The following is a 20,000-nucleotide window of genomic DNA, read 5'->3' as shown; positions in this document are numbered from 1 at the left end:
CTTTAACAATTTCAACAACAATCAACAACAACAAACAAATTTATAAAAGCTGTTCGGCGGCAATTTTTAAAATTTATTTTATATTTATTTTTGTTTGCTTTGTAATTCGCTTGTTTGTAATATCTAATTTAAATGAAAAGTAGGTATAATATAAACGTGCAAACTAGAGATAAAAAGTAAAAAATGAATTCAAATTGTACGCGTTGCGGAAAAAAAATTAAAATTTCAAATTTCCCGCCAACTTTACACGCTCATGAAGGCTCTGTGTTAAGTTACCACATCATTTTCCACTTGCCAAGAACATCTCAGAATGGCCTATATCAGCCCTGTTCATAACCACGGCCTTACTCTGGGTGGGGGGGCACTGATTTTAAGGGGGGAATTTTTTTAGCTCTTTTTTCATTTCTAAACTTTAGAATTAAATTTAATTTCATTCTATCTAAGTTAGAATCAGAATACCTGTCATTCTATGTGACGTTCATGTCCCCATATATTTGCCAAGGCTAACAGGTCAGAATGTTCATATGAATACCTTTCTTGGCGTTTTTTAAATTATTCTCTCGGAAGTCTTGGAAAAAATGCATTTTTCTTGCAAAAATGATGGTCGCGCCCCGCGCTCCCCAATAGTGGGGCCTGTATTTCCAATACACCCTGAATACAATAAGTGCGTCATTTCAGCTTCGGCAAAGATCGGAAATTTAAATTTCAAAATGGCGCTCATCTGATTTGTTGTTTATACTTTCGTTCATTGACCTTCTGATAAAAGTGTTTTTCACTGGAAAGAAAACCTGGAAAAGTGTTTTTCTTTTTAAATATTTAATGCCGACCAAACCCGTGCCACTGTTTCTAATTTAATTAACAAACCGAGGTGTTTTCTATAATTATCTGCCTTAATGCACGTCTAGGTGTTCAGTTTTTCAAGTGTTTCCAGTCAACCCTTGTCAGTCTACTATTTGACATCCCTAGAGGAGTCCCAATTTTCGTATTTTCCCTAACTTTTTCCAAGCTTTTCCCGTAAGCTTTTTTCGCCAACGTTAAAAATGCTCAAATTCGGTTCGAAACACGACGTCAATTCGGTGATCAAATGTTCAGTTCGACTTTTAGATGACTCGGAGCTAGTCGAATGTGATATACAGGTATGTCGGGTTTGCCTTGAGATTCAGTGAGCTTGCATAATTTATTGTGTGAAGCGAGAGGAAAACGCATTTCCGTTATCTGCATTGGGAACTGCAATGGACACTGATGTAATTACTGATTACATTGCTGGAATACTGATTTTTGTTACTGCTAGAAGCTAGAACATAAATAAATCGGAAACAATGACAAATAAAATTACTTGACTATTACTCCCGATTACTGTGTTTGTTACTTAAGTGCCTACTGTGTTGGAATATGATTATTGCTTTGCTTTCTGTCTTTGGAATACTGGTTCTTTTGTTACCTACTTATAATCACAATTAATGTATTACTGGTTTGAAAATTATTACTGTTGGAACTCACAATAGGTTTTCATCTGTGTCATTATAACTGACTGAAGCTATTGATTCATTATTTTATTATTGGGTTTTACCTGCTAATGTACATACTTGGATGTTTTTATTTGATTATAGTTATTTACCTGAGTACAAAATTATTGATGAGGTCCTATAAATAAATAGCACTCTTCAGTCTTCATACCATTACCCACATATCTTTATTTTAGATACTTGAGGTTTTCTAGTAGCTGTTTAAGAAAAATTCAAGGATTTCAAGGGGGGAGGGATGCTGTAATTCTAAAGGGTATTTATCCATTTTTATTATTATATTTTTCCACTCTATTTCTCTAGATGTAAAGGGACTTTTCAGTCTTGTTTTCTGGGAGTATAAACACCAAACAGGGTAGGTTTATGAGTATTTATGTTTTATCTTATTCTACTTATAAATTACCAAATTACCAAAATTACTTGTTTCAGCCTCATTACAAAGGCAAATACCTACTGGACCATGTGTGCTCACAGTTGAATCTCATTGAGGTGGATTACTTTGGTCTCCGCTTCACCGACTCACACAAAATACGAGTAAGTATAGAGCTTATCTTTATTTGTTATACCTCAGTCAATACTTATACTTACCCTTTGTAATAAATTTAATTTACCTACTTAGTATTATTGGGAAAATTTGAAGAAAGTGAAAAAAGAAAAAAAAAAGCTTTATTAGATCCTATATAAAAAATATCTAAGAAACCTGTCTTGGTGGCGTAGTAGTCAAGACTCTTGCCTGGTAAATAGAAAGACAGGGGTTCAATCTCAGCTGAGACATGGAATTTCATCCTCATGTAATTGAGAATTTGAACACAATAATAGAGCTGTAAGGGTTAAGTGCCAGAGAATGCTTTACTATAAAAAAAAAAAAAAAGTTGTTGAAATTTAATTTCCACTCTGTTTTGTTTTTCAGCACTGGTTAGATCCAAGCAAGAATATTATGAAGCAGGTGAAAGGTATGTTATGCTTTTCTTTTTAATAAATATGCCAATTAAATAGTAGTTACTAGAAAAAGTTACTCTACGGTGCCCTTGAAGACCCAAGGACCCTTCAAAGATCCAATCAAGCCCAGCCCAAAATTTAATGAGCTAATTTCTTTAGTCAAACATGTTTGTCAAAATCAAACTAACCATTTGGATGTTATGGCAAAATCACTGTTACATAAAAACTAAGGTCCTTACAAAAACCCAAAAGGACATTTTCCCTCTTTAGGGCCCAAAGAAAAAGTGCTAGCTAGGGTGAAGAACAAAGGGTTCCTTCCTAGGGCCCAAAGGCAAAAGGTATTTTTGTGAAATGTGTTTGCAATTTTTCTTCCAGTCAAGGCACTCAATAGAAAGTGACAAGTGACAAGTCATGAGGAGTGTTGAAACCTGAAGGGTCTGTAAGCATGACATATTGTGCTTCAATTAATGGTTCATTCTTCAACAAAATATTAATAATAATATCCCCTTTTTAACATGTAATAATCAATTACAATCTTTAACAAATAACTTACCTACAATTTTTTGCACTTACAACCTCTGTATACTTACTAATTACACTACTGTACATACTTACCATTATTTAACAAAATGATGCATCATTAACAAAATTGTGTTACTCGAATCTGTTATCATTTTTTTTTTTTTTTTTTTTTTTTTTTTTACACTAGGTAGGTAGGTACATATTGCAAAAAAAAATATATTATAAAATCCTAGAGCAAAAGATTTTATTAAAGAAAATGGAATGAAAACAGAACAAGTGTAGGTAAAGTGTGGATGCTGTTACTAACTACCTATAACTGCTGTACATCATATTCTAAAAAAAAAAAAAAATCTAAATCATGAATCTTTGTGGTAAACTCAATTGTCCTCACGAGGTCGAGTGCACCCCGAACTCCAAGCACAGAGCCGAAAAACTGCCTCGGCCCCGCCGGGAATCGAACTCGGACCTCCTGCATGCAAGCCTAGTGTAATACCCACTCGGCCACGGAGGTTGCTGCTGTACATCATATTTATGTAACTACTAACACCTAACTTGTAAATAGGTACCCTATGACCTGTATGTTATAAAGTTATAATCAACCAAATAAAAAAAATACTTCCTTTCTGGGTGTGTGAGATAGGTCCGATTTCAAAGAAGTTGAAAGCAAAGAAAGATTAGGTTTCAAACCCCTTGGACTCCCAAAATTAATATCTGGGCATCTTTCATGACCTAAGAGCCCGTTCCTACTTGTGAAAAAAAAAATATTTATATTGTTTATCCAAGCCCGATTTCCAGCCAGCCTAATTAGCTTGGAAAGTACCACAGCACAACAGTCTTGAAAGAGTCTTGTCTGGGGTAATCTTTATCCTAAACAGATAATGTTCGTTCTCGGAACGGCTGGCTTTCTCCTATCCTGTCTTCCTTCTCTCTTCGACCTAAATTACCGTACGTTCTGAGAATTAACATTATCGTACCTTCAGGGAAACACAAGCTTGAATTACCGTACGTTTTGGGATATTTTTGCCTAAATTACCGTACGTTCCGGGATATATTAGCCTGAATTACCGTACGCTCGGACGTATATCACTTACTTTGGTGCGAGGATCTTCATGGAAGACCAAATGTACGATAAACATTTTCCCCTCATAGTTGATGTTCTGTACTTGTTTCCATAGGTAGCGTGTGGTACGTCTATTACCAAGAAACGTCAGTATGCCGGTGTGGTTAATGCCGAGGTAGATCTGATTACCCGCGTGATCCTGGGGAGAGAGAATTAACAGGATAAATTAGAGTTATTTTATACTTAGCTTAGGACCTTGGGATATAAAACTGTACGCTCGGAGATAAAGCAACCTCCGTGGCCGAGTGGGTATCATACTAGGCTTGCCGGAGGTCCCGGGTTCGATTCCCTGCGTGGTAGAAGTTTTCTCGGCTCTGTACTTTGATTTTGGGGTGCACTCAGCCTCGTGAGGATAATTGAGTAGCTACTCTAATCGAGTAGCAACCAGTGGCGGCATTACCAGTGTAAAAAGATTACTGAAATAGGAAAATTGATTGCAAAGGAGGCACTTAGTATTTGCTGTGATATACACAAAAGTTGAGAAAAAGCTCTGCTTTACCACAAAGAATTTGAGATTTGATTGATTCTTGATTTGGTAGAAATTAGGGTTGGCTTTTTTTTTTTTTTTGTACACTCTGGGTATCGAACCCGAAACATTCTGCATGGAAAGCAAGCGCGCTCGTTACCACTGGATAAACCTTGCCCCCAAAAGAGAGCTTTTTCCGCATAGGTTACACGAGTTCCTCATTTTCCAGAGGGGTCCTACATTCTCACCTTGACAGGTTGTGGGTCCACGCCATACGTATCCAAACAGGCAGCCTTCCTCAGAAATGCCGTCTCTACCTGCTCCGGCGTTTGGTCCTTTAGCTTCTCGTGAAATTCCATCATTTTTTCTTCAATATAGGTCGTCTGTTTGAGTAAGATCTTCAAATCCGCCACATAATTACCTACGTGCTCTTCGGGGTTGAAATCGCCAAGCTCCTCTGAGAAACAAAAGAGAAAGCAAGGTTTGTATACACATTTTATATGTAAAAATATCAGCACAATGTTCTCTCTTCAATATAGGTGGACTGTTTGAGTAGAATCTTCAAATCAGCCACATAATTACCTACGTGCTCTTCGGGGTTGAAATCGCCAAGCTCCTCTGAGAAATCAGCGTCTACCTTGTAAGCCCTGTGTCGCGGGCTCGATTCCTGCCCGGGTCAGAATAATTTATCCTTAACGGATAAGGTTCGTTCTAGTCTGGCTGGGGGACTTTAAACAGGAAGGATACCAGCCTGAAATTTCCCTTGTTAAAGAAATAGGAAAAGGTTGAGTGCGATTAGTGCGAAGGGCATCCACTTGTAAAAATTTTCTAACCAAAACCAAATGTCAGTCCAATCCCTCTAGGGCTGATTGAGAAGCTGACGAAAAACGCTGAAACGGTCTGGACATGGGAAAAGGCGAAGAAAAGGTTCGTTTTCGGGATGGCTGGTTTTCTCCTATCTCGTCTTTCTTCTCTCTACGCTTTCGGGACGATAAGACCTCCGTTCTTACAATCTCTCACCTTGTAAAATATAAGCACCCAACTGGGCAGCTGCGTTTGGATCACAGTACAATCGTCCATGTAGCAAGTCTCGTTTCAACTGAAGGTAGATCTGATAACGCGTGATGTCCTCTTTCAATTTGAATGGGTCAGGTGGGTAAAACTTCACTCGGAAACTGAACTGAAGAGGGTCCACGTCTGGAAAATGAAGACCAGCATTTAGAGCCCAAACCCACTTGCCGTTTTGGGAAAAAGTCGTGTCGAGTGTAGCGGGAACACTCTCATTTCAATAACATTGCCTACAGGCCATCCCACACGCTACCTATGGAAACAAGTACAGAACATCAACTATGAGGGGAAAATGTTTATCGTACATTTGGTCTTCCATGAAGATCCTCGCACCAAAGTAAGTGATATACGTCCGAGCGTACGGTAATTCAGGCTAATATATCCCGGAACGTACGGTAATTTAGGCAAAAATATCCCAAAACGTACGGTAATTCAAGCTTGTGTTTCCCTGAAGGTACGATAATGTTAATTCTCAGAACGTACGGTAATTTAGGTCGAAGAGAGAAGGAAGACAGGATAGGAGAAAGCCAGCCGTTCCGAGAACGAACATTATCTGTTTAGGATAAAGATTACCCCAGACAAGACTCTTTCAAGACTGTTGTGCTGTGGTACTTTCCAAGCTAATTAGGCTGGCTGGAAATCGGGCTTGGATAAACAATATAAATATTTTTTTTTTCTTTCACAGAGAAAAGAGACGGTTGGCTTCAAGTGCGACTCGGGGCTCGCGTGCCGCCTAATCTGGCGCGTCGCCCTCGAGCAGAAGCTGTTCTTCACGTGCGCGTCCTCAGCTCAGATCCCGCCCGTGTTGTCAGGCGGGGGCCTGTTCTCCTGGGGCGGCGGGGCGAAGTTCAGATACGCGGGCCGGGTTCAGCTCGAGCTACTAGAGGAGAGCGGGACGAAGCGCGAGGAACCGCGAGTGACCCGCGCTCACTCGCTGAGGCGGAAACCGGCCTCGGTGCCCGCCACGCCGAGCACGCCCGGCCCTAATGATCCCTCAGGTAAGATGGGGATTTTGAATCTCTCACGGCCAGGGTCACAATGAGAGTTTAAACTTGTGTAAGTTTTTTTTATTTGAACAAAATACTTTGTTTTACTATTAGTACACAAAGAACATAATTGACAAAAACACACACATACCTACACACACAGATTTAGGTAGGTAGGTAGGTACCTACATGTTTTTTTTTTTTTAAGAGGTTTGACAGAGGGAACTGTAACTGCTATGGTCTTATCGTCCCGAAACCGAAGAGAGAAGGAAGACAGGATAGGAGAAACCCAGCCGTTCCGAGAACGAACATTATCCCATCAGCTTAGTTGGTAGGATAAAATCCGCCCGGGCGGATTTTATCCTACCAACTAAGCTAACTAGGCTGGCAAAAAGACCAAGTAAACAACCTAGCCCCCTAGCCAAGGGCCGTAAGTAGGTAGACAATCTCAATTAGCACTTATGACCTAACTTATACCTTAGATATGGGTACCTTATTCCTAGTGACAAAATAAGTAAGTAGGAGGTGGTATAGGTACTATTTTTTTTTTTTGCTATTAGTGCGTTTTTTCTCATTCAATTATGGACGAACAATCAGCAAAATTGCTGCCATCAGCAACAAAACAAGACACCAGGCAAAAAAAAGACATTTCAATGTCAATCGGTTAAAAAAAAGACCTTGTGGGCCTACAGTTCCACACTAATAGAATAAGTAAGTACTTCAATTACAAGCATTATTACGTGTATAGAGTTACTTCCAGTGCTATTTTGATTATTAAAATGGCTTTTTTTAAATTTGCAATTTGTTTTGCAAAACGGCCCATTTTTTGCCAATTATAGGTCACTTTTATGGGAACCCCCATTTTTTATTTAATTTTTGGAATCAGCTTAAAATTTTAATTGAAAAAATGTATTCACTCGAAAAAATTTGCTCTACAAAAATTTGCACAAATCGCGATTTTGTGTGCGTCAGTGACCCCAGATATGATAAATAACGCAGTTGGTCCTGAGTTAGAGCGAAGAATGCCTTACTGTGTACAAACAGATGGATCTCATTTTGAACAGCTTTTATAAATTTGTTTGTTGTTGTTGAAATTGTTAAGTGAATAATACAAAAATTAAAGAAAGAATTAAGAAATTGTTTTTCTTTCTCACATTGTACAGAATTTTTGTAGAGCAAATTTTTTCGAGTGAATACATTTTTTCAATTAAAATTTTATGCTGATTCCAAAAATTAATTAAAAAATGGGGGTTCCCATAAGAGTGACCTATATTTGGCAAAAAATGGGCCGTTTTGCAAAAAAAATTGCAAATTTAAAAAAAGCCATTTTAATCATCAAAATTTCATCTACATGATGCCGTTTATTTCATTCCTTAATTCCCAGCCGTTTCTGAGATATAAGCGTGGTTCGCAAATCACGAACCACCCTGTATACATATAAACCTGTGCCGTTTTGTACAATATGGAAGTATATATTATTAGTAGTAGAAGTTGTAGTAGGTACATAATTCTTGCTTTTTTAAGGACAAAAATATAAATGTACATACCTATTTACAAAAAAATACCTAGAGTCAAGAGTGTATAAAGGTGTCCACACATAGTCGACCGACCATCGACTGACCCGTCCACACTGCCTCGACAACATAGATTCACCTCGTCGATCAACGGCTGGTCGACTATGTTTGGACACACCTTTACAATAAATGAATCAATCCATAATCGTTCCATCATGGGACGGGTCGATGTACGAAGCCTCTCCACCAATTTCGATCATTGTATCTCTGCTCCCTCTCGATGTCGTTCCAATTTCCTTGTTTTCTTTGAATATCAGCTCTGATGACATCACTATATCGGTATTATACCTTTACAATAAAGTCATGTGATAATTATGACAATGAGGAATTAACCTTTTCGAACAAGAAACGGCGGCGCGAACGGCCCTATAAAAAGCCTTTTTTGAGGTTCCTCCATATTATGACTTGAGCGCTCTTCAAGCTTCTGTGTATTCGTATGAAACATTGTCGCCATTTGTACTCTTCTCCTTAGATTATATCTGGACCCAGTCCAAGGTATAGGGAATTTGGCTATGTCTCTTTCAGATAAGATTCCTTGGTGACTGATTTGGGTGTTTGTTTTGCTTTCTTTGGGAACTTTGGCTATGTCGCTTTCAGATAAATTTCCTTGGGTGTTGGTTGTGGTGCAATTTTCTTGGGTCTTGGTAGTGGTGTTCATTTTGCTCCCTTTGGGAAAGGCTATGTCACTTTCAAATAAGTTTCCTTGGGTATTGATATTGGGGACTTTGGACTCATTGGAGTTTTCCGTGAAATGGTGTGGTTCATCAACAGCTGTATGTGTTAATTTGATTCCTTGAAGGTTTATGGTTTCAGGACTATAATTTGCTTTGCTTCCGAAATTGTGACTGTTATTGATACCTATACTCTGCTTGATTGTGTTGATTTCATTGCTACCATTATGTTGTTTTGAATAAATGGTTCCTTGGGTAACATCTCTCTGTGGTGTTTTAGCTTGTGTATCCTTTTGATTCCATTTTGGATTGTCCTTTGGTGGATTCCATTGGTTAGGTTCCTTTAAGGATAGGTTGAGTAGACGGTCTATTCCATCTGAGATTTCTTTTGGAGTTTTGTTGGATTTGTCATTGATTTGTGGATCTACATTAGATTTGTCATTGGTTTGTAGATTTACATTCGACATTTCGTAAGTTTGTCTACTTTCATTATATTTTTTGTGAGCTTGTTGATTTTTATTAGATTTTTCGTAAGTTTGTTGATTTTCATTAGACTTTTTATTGGTTTGTGGATCTGTACTGATTTTTTTGGCATCGTTGGGAAGTTTTAATGTTAATGAGCTTGTAGAATTATCTGGTCGATCATTTTGAATATCTTGGAACTCGTCACAATTGTTTTGATTGCCTGGATTATTTACTTCTTGATATTGACTGATTGTGCTGCTGGAATTGTTTTCTGGAAGTTGTCCAACCTTTTCCATCTTTCCACACAAGTTTTCTTGAAAATGGTGAGGTGTGGTGACTTGATCAGGCAGCCGAGAAATTCCAAAGTCGTTTCTTGTTTCTTTGAATTTTCCATTGAAGGCAGTGTGTGTTGCTTGTGGTAGAGTTGTGTCTACATATTGTGGAGTTGTTTCTACATATTTCGGCAGAATAGTGGACGGTGGATCGTTGCAGAACCTTTTCGCTCGAGATCTGAGAGGCTTGTTAGTATCATTAGGGTCCATTTTTCGTTTGATGCTTTCCTTGGTTCTTAGATCAAGGACGTTTATGCTTTCTGGCTGAACATCAATGTTTTTTGAACTGTTTAATGGTGCATAGGGTGTGTTTATCTGTGAAAAGTACTTGGAAGTTTTCGGCTTTAGAGTAACATTAATGGTTTTCTTGAGACCAACGGTGTCTGATTCTCTTGTGAATGCTTCTTTTTGTTTTCCATTTTTATCATTTTCGTGGTCTATAGATCTTGCAGCATTTTCATTGTGTGGAAGATTTGTTACCTTCTTACTAGCATCTTGGTCTTTTTCAGTTATGTTTAATTCCTCGATAGGCTCTTTTGCAGTTTTTACTTCACCATTTTCAGTTAATTGAACATCTATTTTGTCATTACCTTCATTCAGTTGTATTTTGTCTCTCACATTGGTTGTGTGTTTTGAATCAAGGATATTTGTGTTTCCATCGTCATCACTGGTTGGTTGTATTGAAATTGTCTTCGCTTCATTTTCAATCGATTCATTTGAATTTTTATCGTTAGCATTGTCTTTGGAACTGTCTTTTCTTCCCATCAGCATTTCTAATATTTTCGGATCGATTTTCGTTAAATCAATACTCACTTTAAAATTTCCCCATACTCCACCATGGTCTTTGTTTCCAGTTGTCTTTTTTACGCCAGAATTTTCTACACTTTTAGGTCTGTCCTCTTTTTCATTAGATCTCTTAGCAGTTTCCTTTTGCGCTTCTGGTGTCTCTATCCTTTTAGTCTCGTCTTCTCTTTCATCTGGTCTCTTAGCAGATTCTTTTATATGGTCTCCATCATTTGGTCTTTTAGCAGGTTCTTTTATATGGTCTCCCTTGGTGGCTTCTTTTACCATCAATTTCTTAGTGGCTTCTTTTACTGTTGATCTCTTGGTTGGTTCTTTTAGTATCGTTTTGCTGTATATCTTTCTCAAGATTTTCACCTTGGTTTTGTCAACTTCTGCCAAGCCGGAGCTTTGAGTTCCGTCAGTTTCATTTTCATTATTTCCATCAAAAGGGTGCAAACTTTCGTCTGTATTGTCATCAAAATAGTGCAAAGTTTTGTCCATTTTTGTATTTTCATTTAAATGGTGCGAACTTTCATCTATCATTGTTGTATTTTTATTAAACTGGTGCGAACTTTCGTCTATTTTTGCATTTTGATTAAAATGGTTCGAACTTTTGAGAGTTATCTTTTCAAATGTAGTGTCTGCAATAATAGAGGAAACTGAAGTAATACTTGAGATAGTCGTAGAACGAGTACAACTTGAGGTTTGCAAATAGGTCGTTTTGATCTCTCTCCCCATTTGAACCGATCTGAAATAAACTGGTGCGAACTTTCGTCTATTTTTGCATTTTGATTAAAATGGTTCGAACTTTTGAGAGTTATCTTTTCAAATGTAGTGTCTGCAGTAATAGAGGAAACTGAAGTAATACTTGAGATGGTCGTAGAGCGAGTACAACTTGAGGTTTGCAAATAGATCGTTTTGATCTGTCTCCCCATTTGAACCGATCTGAAAAAACAAAATACTTTGTTTTACTATTAGTACACAAAGAACATAATTGACAAAAACACACACATACCTACACACGATCTGAAAAGTCCTCTTTCAATTGAGGTATTTGAGGTGTTTTCAATTGATTTGAGAAATAATCTTTCGATATGCGTTGTTTGAAATGAGTACCTTATGTCCACGAAGTTTGACAAAAACATTGGCGGTAGTTTGACCAACCTGATTGATTTGGCTTGACGGAAACTTGCCGTTCGCGATACTGCCCTAGTGAGTACACTTCTTTGAACGAAAGAATTGCCTTTTTTATAACGTCTGCAGGTGCTAGATAAAGTCACTTTCCCAAACATGAGTTTTTTATACTTTTGCGGATTTTTTGGCCTTTCCTTGTTGTGTTCCGTGTCATGGGTAACACAAAGCGTACCATTAATTGCATAGGGAGATTTGTTAAACACTTTTCTGCGGCTCGAATTTTGGTGCCTTTTGTACAGGGCGTAAAACCGTAGAATTGCCAATGCCAACTGAATTTTCTGCAAAGGCGAAAGCCCCCATGGATGCAATCGCGACCGCCTCTTGAATATTGTTGCCACTCTCTCTGATGTTGTTTCTAGCAAGTCGTGTTTTGTGACTGGTGCAACCCTTTTGTCCTCGGCTCGATCATATTTCCCGTCACTCTTGGGTGTTGTCATTTTGGTTTCATCTACATTGTTGTTCACATCTCTTGCCTTTCCTATGTTTTCTACAATGTTTTTGTGTCCATTATGCGTACCATTTTGCCTTTTATTTTGATTTGTTCTTATTGTATTTCCTGGATTATTTTGATTTGTTCTTGCGTGCCCTGCATTATTTTGATTTGTTCTTGCATATCCTTTGGTGTTTTGATTTGTTCTTACTGTATTTCGTGGATTATTTTGGTTTGTTCTCGCATATCCTTCATTGTTTTGGTTTGTTCTGGCATATCTTGCCTTATTGTGGTTTGTTTCAATGGCATATCCTGTATTATTTTGGTATATTCGTGCATGTCCTCCTTTATTTTGGTTTGTTCTAGCGTATCCTGCGTTATTTTTGTTTGTTGTCTTATATCCTGCTATTTTGTTAGGACTGTTTGGGACACTAGTGTCTTCGTGGATATAGTCTTCAGTGTTTTCCACGTCGATCCCGACGAGAGCCGAATTTAGTACCGTACGTATTAGAACATCGTCGTCTAACATTAGGAAAGGAAACTCGCCGTCTTCATTTTCCTCTGGCCTTTCCATGACTATAGTGTCTTCATTTGTGTCAACGGGAGTTGTTTCCCTGGAACTTTCTTTGACATTTTAGTACCGTACGTATTAGAACATCGTCGTCTAACATTAGGAAAGGAAACTCGCCGTCTTCATTTTCCTCTGGCCTTTCCATGACTACAGTGTCTTCATTTGTGTCAACGGGAGTTGTTTCCCTGGAACTTTCTTTGACAATTTGCTGTGGTTTCGAGTGACTTCCACTTTTCTCTTCCGTCACCTGTGTGCTAGCTTTCTGCTCCATAGAAACTACAGCCTCTTTATTAGTTTTATCAACAGCAGTTGGTTCGCTGTGATTTCCATTAGAAACATTATGCTGAGTGACTTCCACTTTTCTCTTCCGTCACCTGTGTGCTAGCTTTCTGCTCCATAGAAACTACAGCCTCTTTATTAGTTTTATCAACAGAAGTTGGTTCGCTGTGATTTTCATTAGAAACATTATGCCCTTCCGTTGGCTGTCTGTTGGTTTTCTGTGTTGGATCATCAGTTTTGGTAATAGGTTCATTGTGCCTGCTAGGTGTTGCGTTTAAATAATCAAAATTAGTTGCCACAGTAGGTTTAGTACTACCGTTTGTAGGCGTCTTTTCATTGGCAATGCTAGGTTTACTAGTGTTCCGAGTTAGATCTGTGAGTTCATTGTTTAGTTCTTTGTCATTAACATTTTGACCATCTTTGGAGTGCTCTTTATTTGTACCTAAATCTTGTGTCCCTTTCCGCGTGTTGAGGTCTTTTTCCACGTTCTCTTTTTCAGGTTCTTCTTTAGTGTTTTCTTTGATCTCTTTTGTTTGTCCTTGTGAATTTCTGCCCTCAACATCTTGGAGGGAGTCTCGTGCGGCTGTTTTTGATATGTTTGGCTTTTTTGATGATATTTGTGATAGTTCTACCAATCGTGTTTTGTGTTCATCAACTCCAGTCATTGTTGAGTTTGTACCGTTGTGATGTTCACGAAATGTAAGTTCTTTCGTGCCCTTATCCTCGTCTCTTTTATTATTTTCCTCACAGTTGCTTTCACCGACTGTTTCTGTGCCTATGTTATTGTTCTCATCAGGTGGTAGAATTTTGAAGTTTTTTTTAGTCTGCTCTTTTTCGATTTCTTCAACTATTTCTTTTCGTGGACCACTTGGCTTTCCACTCCTTTCATGTGAGCTTTGATTTTGCTCGTTTCTTTTACGGGTTTTCAAAGGGTCATTTGATGATTCCTTTATATCTTTGTCAATTTGTTCGTCTCTGTCACTATGATTGTAGTCTGTATCCAAGTAGTCAAAAGGATTGCCCAATAGTAGTGCGTTGTTAGTGTTTATCCATGTGAATTTCTTGACATCTTCGTTGGAATTTCCGTACGTCATTTGCCAGAGTTTCTTTTTTCTAAGGATTTCACAACGGTTGCGCTCAAGTCTCGTCATTCTTTCATTTGGTTTGTTTCTCTTTACACTGTTACGTGCTTCTTGAACTGTTTTATTAGAGCTATTGTGGACAACTGTTTCGTTTACTGCCTCTTCTTCTCTTTCCATTCTTTTGTAACTTTTGGTTTGGTTCGTTTCTCTTCCTGTATCTTTTAGTTTTTCTTGAACAGTTTCTTTAGTATTATTTTGGTCATCTCTTTCGTTAACTGCCTCTTCTTCTATTACGGTTCTATCGTATCTTTTGGTTTGGTTCGTTTCTCTGGTATCTTTTGGTTTGCATGGGATTCCATCGACGGGTACTTTTGTGCTGTCTTTGAATATACTTTGTCTAACTTCGTTACTTAGCATCGGTCTTCTGTCAACTGGAACTTTGATGTTGTTCTCAAAAGTACTTTGACCAAGTTCTTTACCTAACACTGGTTGTGATTTGCCTTTAACTATTTTGCCTACCTTGTAGCTATCGTCATTTAGCACTACTCTGGCGTAAATATCAATATGACCTTCTTTACCCACCCTATAACTACCATCACTTAGCACAACTCTGTCGTTTCTATTTACATTTTCAAAATCATCACCATCATTATGCCCTGCTTCTTTAAAATCTCTGTTGTTTTTCCAAGTTTCACTTGAAATATGTTCAGTATTTCTATCCCGTTTTCTAGTTTCACTTAGATTACTACTTATATTTACGATGTTGTTCTCAGTAACGTTATGACCATCATCCACTTTTGCATCCAGTTCATTTGATATTCCTTTCAGATTGATATCCATGTCCGCCTCGCCGTTGTTAAGGTCAGCAGGGATTGTAGGGTAACCTGGAGAAAATTCAATACATATATAGAATTTGGTATTTTCTTCAGCCATAATAAAGAGTTTTGAGGGAGAGAACTGTGACAACAGAGGTCTTATCGTCTTGTAATCGAAAAGAGGAAAAGGACAGGATGGGAAAATGTCAGCCTTTCCGAGAACGAATCTTCTCTGTTTAGGATAAACTTCGCCCTGGGTGGGAATCGAACTCGCGATCTAGCACTTAGAAGGCAGACATGGTATGATTCAATCTAAGCCGCATTTTATTATGGGACTTTTTTTAAATTCAACATGGCTGAACCAAAGAGATATGAAATATCTAGTCTCGCTTGTTTTTTACTTACCTATGATATAGTTCCTTTTGACTTGACCATTTCTTCCTTTGCAAGCACATGCGATTTCTATAACATTCTCTGCATCATCTTCTTCTTCATCCTGCCATATCACTGTTCTTCTCTCACATCTTCCAGTTTGTTTGGAAAAGTCCAAGTTTGATTGTTGGATACTTGGTTTCATTGTTGGATAGTTCCACTTTGGTTGTTGGGTACTTGGGTTAATTGTTGGATGGTGTTCATTATATTCTTCAACTTTTAGATTTCCAAGGACTTTGCCTCCTAGGTCATTTCTTTGCAGTGCCATCGTTTTACGTTGTTTTCCAGCAGGACCTCTTTTATAGAATTCTTCCTGAGGATCAATCATTCGGACATTTTTGTGGACTTCGTCTCTTAGAGCATTCACTTGTAGATATGTCATCAAAGATGGTTTACGTCCGTTTCCAGCAAGATTTCCTTTAAATTCCTCATCGGGTGTGTGATTCTGTCCGTCGTTTCTTAGAAGAGTTTCTAGTCCTTGTATTGCACCGTTTTGGGCTTTCTTTTTTTCTTCTCTCTGAGCTATTTCCTCTTTCAATGTTTCATATCTGCTCTCAGTTGTTCGAAACGTGGTACTTTGTGTTTGTTGTCTTGTGTTCTCACGATTTCTTTCATTGTCAAGTTCATCTGCTGGTTTCCTTAGCCCGTGAACTGGCTTGACTATTTTTTCTGTATGTTCCTTTCTTAGATCATTCTTTGGCTTGACTAGTATTTCTCCACACTCTTCCCCAAAGTTTTTCTTCGGTCCAATCTTTTCATTCATCTCATCTTGAGGCTTCATTATCATTATTTGTTTGTTTTGTGCGCGATCAATTCTACTTTCGATCAGACCAGCATATTCTGGTCCCAGCTCAATCACGATTTGATTTTCATCGCTGAATCCATTTTTCGTGTCGAATTTTTCATCCAATTTTTGTCCTTTCTCTAACGTGTTTGTTGAAGGTCGCAGTGTTTTGATTGGTGCATTTAAGACTTTCTGGATTGTTCCATCTCTGTTCTCTTGTCCACTACAACTTCCAGCAGGGTCTTTATCATCTTTATTTGTTTTGTCGGCTGGTTTGTTGTTGATCATTTTGATGTGCGTTTCTGGGTTTGTTTTGGGTTGGGCAAACATAATTAGCACGTTGTTTCTTCTCAACCTTTTCGCAACTCGTTGGATGTATTCTTCTTTGAATGTGACATCATCTTCGAGTTTTCTTTTATGTCCTTCTGGCAGGGCATTGGTGTTATTTTGTTCGGTGTTTGTTCTACTGATTGTGCACTTTGGTTGATAGCTGTTGGCAGTGTTGGTATTTAGTGAGACACTGTGGGGCATTGGCGAGGCAGTGTTGATTATGTTGTGTTGATGTAATTCGTTTGGTAATTTAATGTCAGTTCGATGAAATACGTTTCCTAAACCATCTTTTGGTAAGTTCATGTTAGTACGATTGAATGTGTTGTCTAATCCATCTTCTGGTAAGTTCATGTTTGTTCGATTGAATACATTGGGTAATCCATCTTTTGGTAAGTTGATATTAGTTTGATTAAATGCGTTGGGTGATGCATCTTTTGCTAAGTTCATTTTATTTCGATTGAATATGTTGACTAATTCATCATGTTGCGAGATCATCTTAGCTCGTTGTAATTCTCTTTTCGATAAGGTTACAGCCCTTTTCAGTGGGCCTTGTTGATATTGTTGATTGCCACTTGTACTTTGATTCGTTTTGATTTCAATATTGTCTTTATTGGCAATACCAAAGCTACTTTTAATATCAAAGGATGTGTGGTCTGTGTTTATAAGAATCTCGTCATTGGAATGGTTTTGTTGACTGTTTGTTCCTCCAAATGCACCCTTTTGAGTAGCATAACTTGTTTTATTTTCTGGTAGACGGTTTTGTTTGTCCAGTGTTATACCAATATTGTGTTGTTCAATGCCCACCAAATTTTTGACTTGGCGGGCCGGAGCGCTGCCGTGATCCTTGATTTCGTCTGGTCGGGTTTGTCGATCATTGGCAGCCACTTTTGTTCCACTTGGCCGATCTTCGGGGTCGTTGCTGTTGGCAAATCTTTGTTGATTGCTGTGGAATATTTTCTGAACATTTTCATTGTTAGGGTTCTGTTTCCATAATGCCTCACTAGTAAATGATTGTTGATTGTTTTGGAATATCTTCTCATCTTCATTGCTAACTTTTTGTTTCCATTGTGCATCAGTGGCGAGTCTTTGTTGGCTTTTGAATACTTTTGCATCGTTTTCTTCGTTCAGTTTACTCCTTTGAAGAGCGATAGCTGCTTGAAGTGGGTTTGTTGCGCTTTTTAATTGACTTGGTACATCACTTTGTTGTTTTTCCATCAATGTTGTTTCTTTGCCAATATTGGGAGCATTGTTCATTGCTTCTGTGTTTAGCGATGTTGTAGTTTGTTGACTAATGTTGAGACCATAATGCATTGTTTGTTTGTTTAGCGATGTTGTTGTAGTTTGTTTGTCAATGTTGGGAGCATTGTTCATTGTTTGTTCGTTCGCCAATGTTGTAGTTTGTTGCCCAATATTGGGAACATAGTTCATTGTTTGTTTATTCACCAATGCTATCATAGTTTCCTTATCAATATTATTAGGAACATTGTTCCTATTCTGTCTGTTTGTCAGACCGGCAATGAATTGTTTAGATGGATCATACATTCCATATCCATATCTTTGATCACTAGCTTTTCTAAACATATCTCTTTCAAGTCTGATATCTTTTTCAACGCTGTCCATATTCCCTTTTATTTCCTTTCCTCGTAGCTCATTGGTATCGCTTCTTTCGATTTGGTTATCGTTGTCATTAGTTTGATTTCCGAGTCGGTTATTTCCGATCGTAGTCGGGTTTGTTCGGGCTATCTCGGGATATTTGTGTATCCAGGGAATGTTCCCTGCGCTTGGATAGTTCCCAGGAATTCCTGGGTTGTTTGTTTGTCTCCTTAGTTCATAAGTGGGATATTTTGCAGGAATTTTGGAATCAATAATTGGTCTGCTTCTTTCACAAGTTGAATGTAATACAGGAATTTGGTGATGACAAATTTGTCTGTTTAGGTTATTGTTAGGATATTTTGCAGGAATCTGTGTATCACTAATTGGTCCGCTTAGGTTACAGTTAGGATATCTTCCAGGAATTTGTGGATCACAAATTGGTCCGCTTAGGTGACTGTTGGGATATTTTGCAGGATTTTGTATATCAGTAATTTTTCCGCTTAAGTTACAGGTTTGATATTTCACAGGACTTTGTGTATCACTCATTGGTCTGCTTAGGTTACAGACGGGATATTTGATAGGCATTACTGGACCATTTATTTGTCTTCTTGTTTGACAGGTTGAATATTGCAAAGGCATTCCTTGATAACCAATTTGTTGGGTGGTTTTATAGGGTGGATATTTTGCAGGGATTTCCAGGTTTCTAGTTTGTTGGGTTGTTGTATAAGTTGGATATTTCAAAGGCATTGCTGGACCAGTCATTTGTTGGGTTGTTTTATGAGGTGGATGTTTTGCAGGAGTTTCCAGGTTATTTATTTGTTGGTTACATACGCCGAGGAAGGCCAATAAATGGATGGGTGACTTAAACATTATATTGGGAATAAAGGGAGAACGGGCTCTATTCTTGATTTTAAATCATTACATGAATGTAAAATCAAAAAATCAAATCAAGAATGATAATAAACTGAATATTACACAAATTTGGTATAGGTACATAGGTACTGATTTTCTCTAATCACAAGACTTTTCCGAAATTTTCTTTCGCCAAACGATGTAAACCGCCGTTTTTCGCATTGCCTTTTGGCTTTTGGTCAATCAGCTAATTTTCGCACTCCTTATGGCCAATCAGTTGAATTTTGTGTAATCAGTTTTTTAGGTATACTCCTATTCGAGCAATATAAGAAAGCACTAATACTTATTATTATCTAATTGTCAAGTAGGTACTTGCGTATTTTTTTAGTTTATAGGAATGCGCAATTTGGTGACTATGAGCAACTCAGTTTGAAACTGATGATGATATTGAATTTGACTTTAGCTAGAGATTCTAGATAGGTACAGGGGGGTTTTACTTGAGTATGGTGTAGGACAATAATATTAAAGTTGATACGGAGTGCTCCGTCCGTTTAAGTATTCTTGTGGCGGACAATTATCGCTGGGCCAAGTTCTCCAAACCGTAACTTATATCCCCGCAAAGGTAGTTGTGTTTGTCAGTAATGTCTACAATGTATTTCCAGACTTGCCCATCATTCGCGTTGTCAAACGTCGCAACACAGCCAACAAGAAGGAAAGACGCCGTACACAAAGTATAAACAACGCCTTCAGCGATCTGCGAGAATGCATCCCCAATGTCCCGTCCGATACCCATCGCGACCCATACTAGGCGTGGGGCGGTATAGGTCAACCATCTGGTTCCCTCTACTGCGGTCCCTGCCCAGGCGTGGAGCGAAAGGGGGGGATCTGGAGCCTTCGTCTTCCTCGGACAGGGAGCGACCGAGCCTGGGAGTGAAGTTCCGTGCACTCCTGTAGGATATGGTCCGATACTAAACTGTCCAAAATCAAAACGCTACGTCTGGCAACGTCTTATATCTCTTACCTCATGAAGATTTTGGAAACGGACGACATTATTTCGATTGATGATTTCAAGGCGGATCTATCAAATCATTCGAGTCATAGGAAGAACAAGAGTCAATATGATAGTCCTAGTGAAATTAGCAGCAACCAGTCTAGTCAATATGTTATGGATCCGAGCTGTCAGCAATAT

At 38.3% G+C, this 20,000-nt stretch overlaps 5 protein-coding genes across 5 annotated transcripts in view; 2 read left to right on the top strand and 3 right to left on the bottom strand.

The window, feature by feature from the left end:
* The window catches only part of LOC103506991 (prenylcysteine oxidase-like), a 10,623-nt gene extending 10,444 nt beyond the window's left edge, over positions 1 to 179 (bottom strand). The window contains exon 1 of the mRNA XM_008471420.2: positions 165 to 179. The gene's annotated coding sequence lies outside the window, so the exon portion shown is untranslated. The remainder of the gene's footprint in view (positions 1 to 164) is intronic.
* Positions 180 to 755: 576 nt separating this feature from the next.
* On the top strand, positions 756 to 2,991 carry LOC103506998 (FERM domain-containing protein 3-like). Its single transcript, XM_008471428.2, has 4 exons — positions 756 to 1,136; positions 1,953 to 2,057; positions 2,434 to 2,476; positions 2,838 to 2,991. Exons 1-4 carry the CDS (start codon positions 1,041 to 1,043, stop codon positions 2,858 to 2,860), a joined length of 267 nt encoding a protein of 88 aa, XP_008469650.1. The 5' UTR covers positions 756 to 1,040; the 3' UTR covers positions 2,861 to 2,991.
* Positions 2,992 to 4,045: 1,054 nt separating this feature from the next.
* Positions 4,046 to 5,957, bottom strand: LOC103506997 (FERM domain-containing protein 3-like). Its single transcript, XM_026821957.1, has 4 exons — positions 5,908 to 5,957; positions 5,591 to 5,847; positions 4,819 to 5,027; positions 4,046 to 4,243 (listed from the first exon to the last, which is right to left on the bottom strand). The coding sequence occupies exons 1-4, from the start codon at positions 5,955 to 5,957 to the stop codon at positions 4,046 to 4,048; spliced, it is 714 nt and encodes a 237-aa protein (XP_026677758.1).
* A 7,025-nt stretch (positions 5,958 to 12,982) lies between these two features.
* On the bottom strand, positions 12,983 to 18,706 carry LOC113466495. The gene is made up of 2 exons (XM_026821956.1): positions 15,226 to 18,706; positions 12,983 to 14,889 (listed from the first exon to the last, which is right to left on the bottom strand). The coding sequence occupies exons 1-2, from the start codon at positions 18,704 to 18,706 to the stop codon at positions 12,983 to 12,985; spliced, it is 5,388 nt and encodes a 1,795-aa protein (XP_026677757.1).
* A 502-nt stretch (positions 18,707 to 19,208) lies between these two features.
* Positions 19,209 to 20,000, top strand: part of LOC103506996 (neurogenic differentiation factor 1-like) — a 6,157-nt gene continuing 5,365 nt past the window's right edge. The window contains exons 1-3 of the mRNA XM_026821955.1: positions 19,209 to 19,220; positions 19,368 to 19,591; positions 19,772 to 19,999. Coding sequence (XP_026677756.1) covers positions 19,209 to 19,220; positions 19,368 to 19,591; positions 19,772 to 19,999 — 464 coding nt within the window. The remainder of the gene's footprint in view (positions 19,221 to 19,367; positions 19,592 to 19,771; position 20,000) is intronic.

The sequence above is a fragment of the Diaphorina citri genome, unplaced genomic scaffold (assembly GCF_000475195.1).
Source record: "Diaphorina citri unplaced genomic scaffold, Diaci psyllid genome assembly version 1.1 scaffold280, whole genome shotgun sequence".
NCBI classification, from domain to species: domain Eukaryota; kingdom Metazoa; phylum Arthropoda; class Insecta; order Hemiptera; family Psyllidae; genus Diaphorina; species Diaphorina citri.
Note: the sequence above shows the minus strand (reverse complement) of the source record. Positions and strands in the feature narration are given on the sequence as shown.

Excerpts from the sequence above, each read along its gene's own strand:
- LOC103506998 (XM_008471428.2), top strand. The coding sequence starts at position 1,041 with ATGCTCAAATTCGGTTCGAAACACGACGTCAATTCGGTGATCAAATGT. Across the intron at positions 1,137-1,952 it reads TAGTCGAATGTGATATACAG|CCTCATTACAAAGGCAAATA; the intron begins GTATGTCGGGTT and ends TACTTGTTTCAG. Across the intron at positions 2,058-2,433 it reads CCGACTCACACAAAATACGA|CACTGGTTAGATCCAAGCAA; the intron begins GTAAGTATAGAG and ends TTTGTTTTTCAG.
- LOC103506997 (XM_026821957.1), bottom strand. The coding sequence starts at position 5,957 with ATGGAAGACCAAATGTACGATAAACATTTTCCCCTCATAGTTGATGTT. Across the intron at positions 5,848-5,907 it reads CCCCTCATAGTTGATGTTCT|TGTTCCCGCTACACTCGACA; the intron begins GTACTTGTTTCC and ends TTGAAATGAGAG. Across the intron at positions 4,244-4,818 it reads TGGACCCACAACCTGTCAAG|GATCACGCGGGTAATCAGAT; the intron begins GTGAGAATGTAG and ends CTCTCTCCCCAG.
- LOC113466495 (XM_026821956.1), bottom strand. The coding sequence starts at position 18,706 with ATGCCTTTGAAATATCCAACTTATACAACAACCCAACAAACTAGAAAC. Across the intron at positions 14,890-15,225 it reads CAAAAGGAACTATATCATAG|GTTACCCTACAATCCCTGCT; the intron begins GTAAGTAAAAAA and ends AATTTTCTCCAG.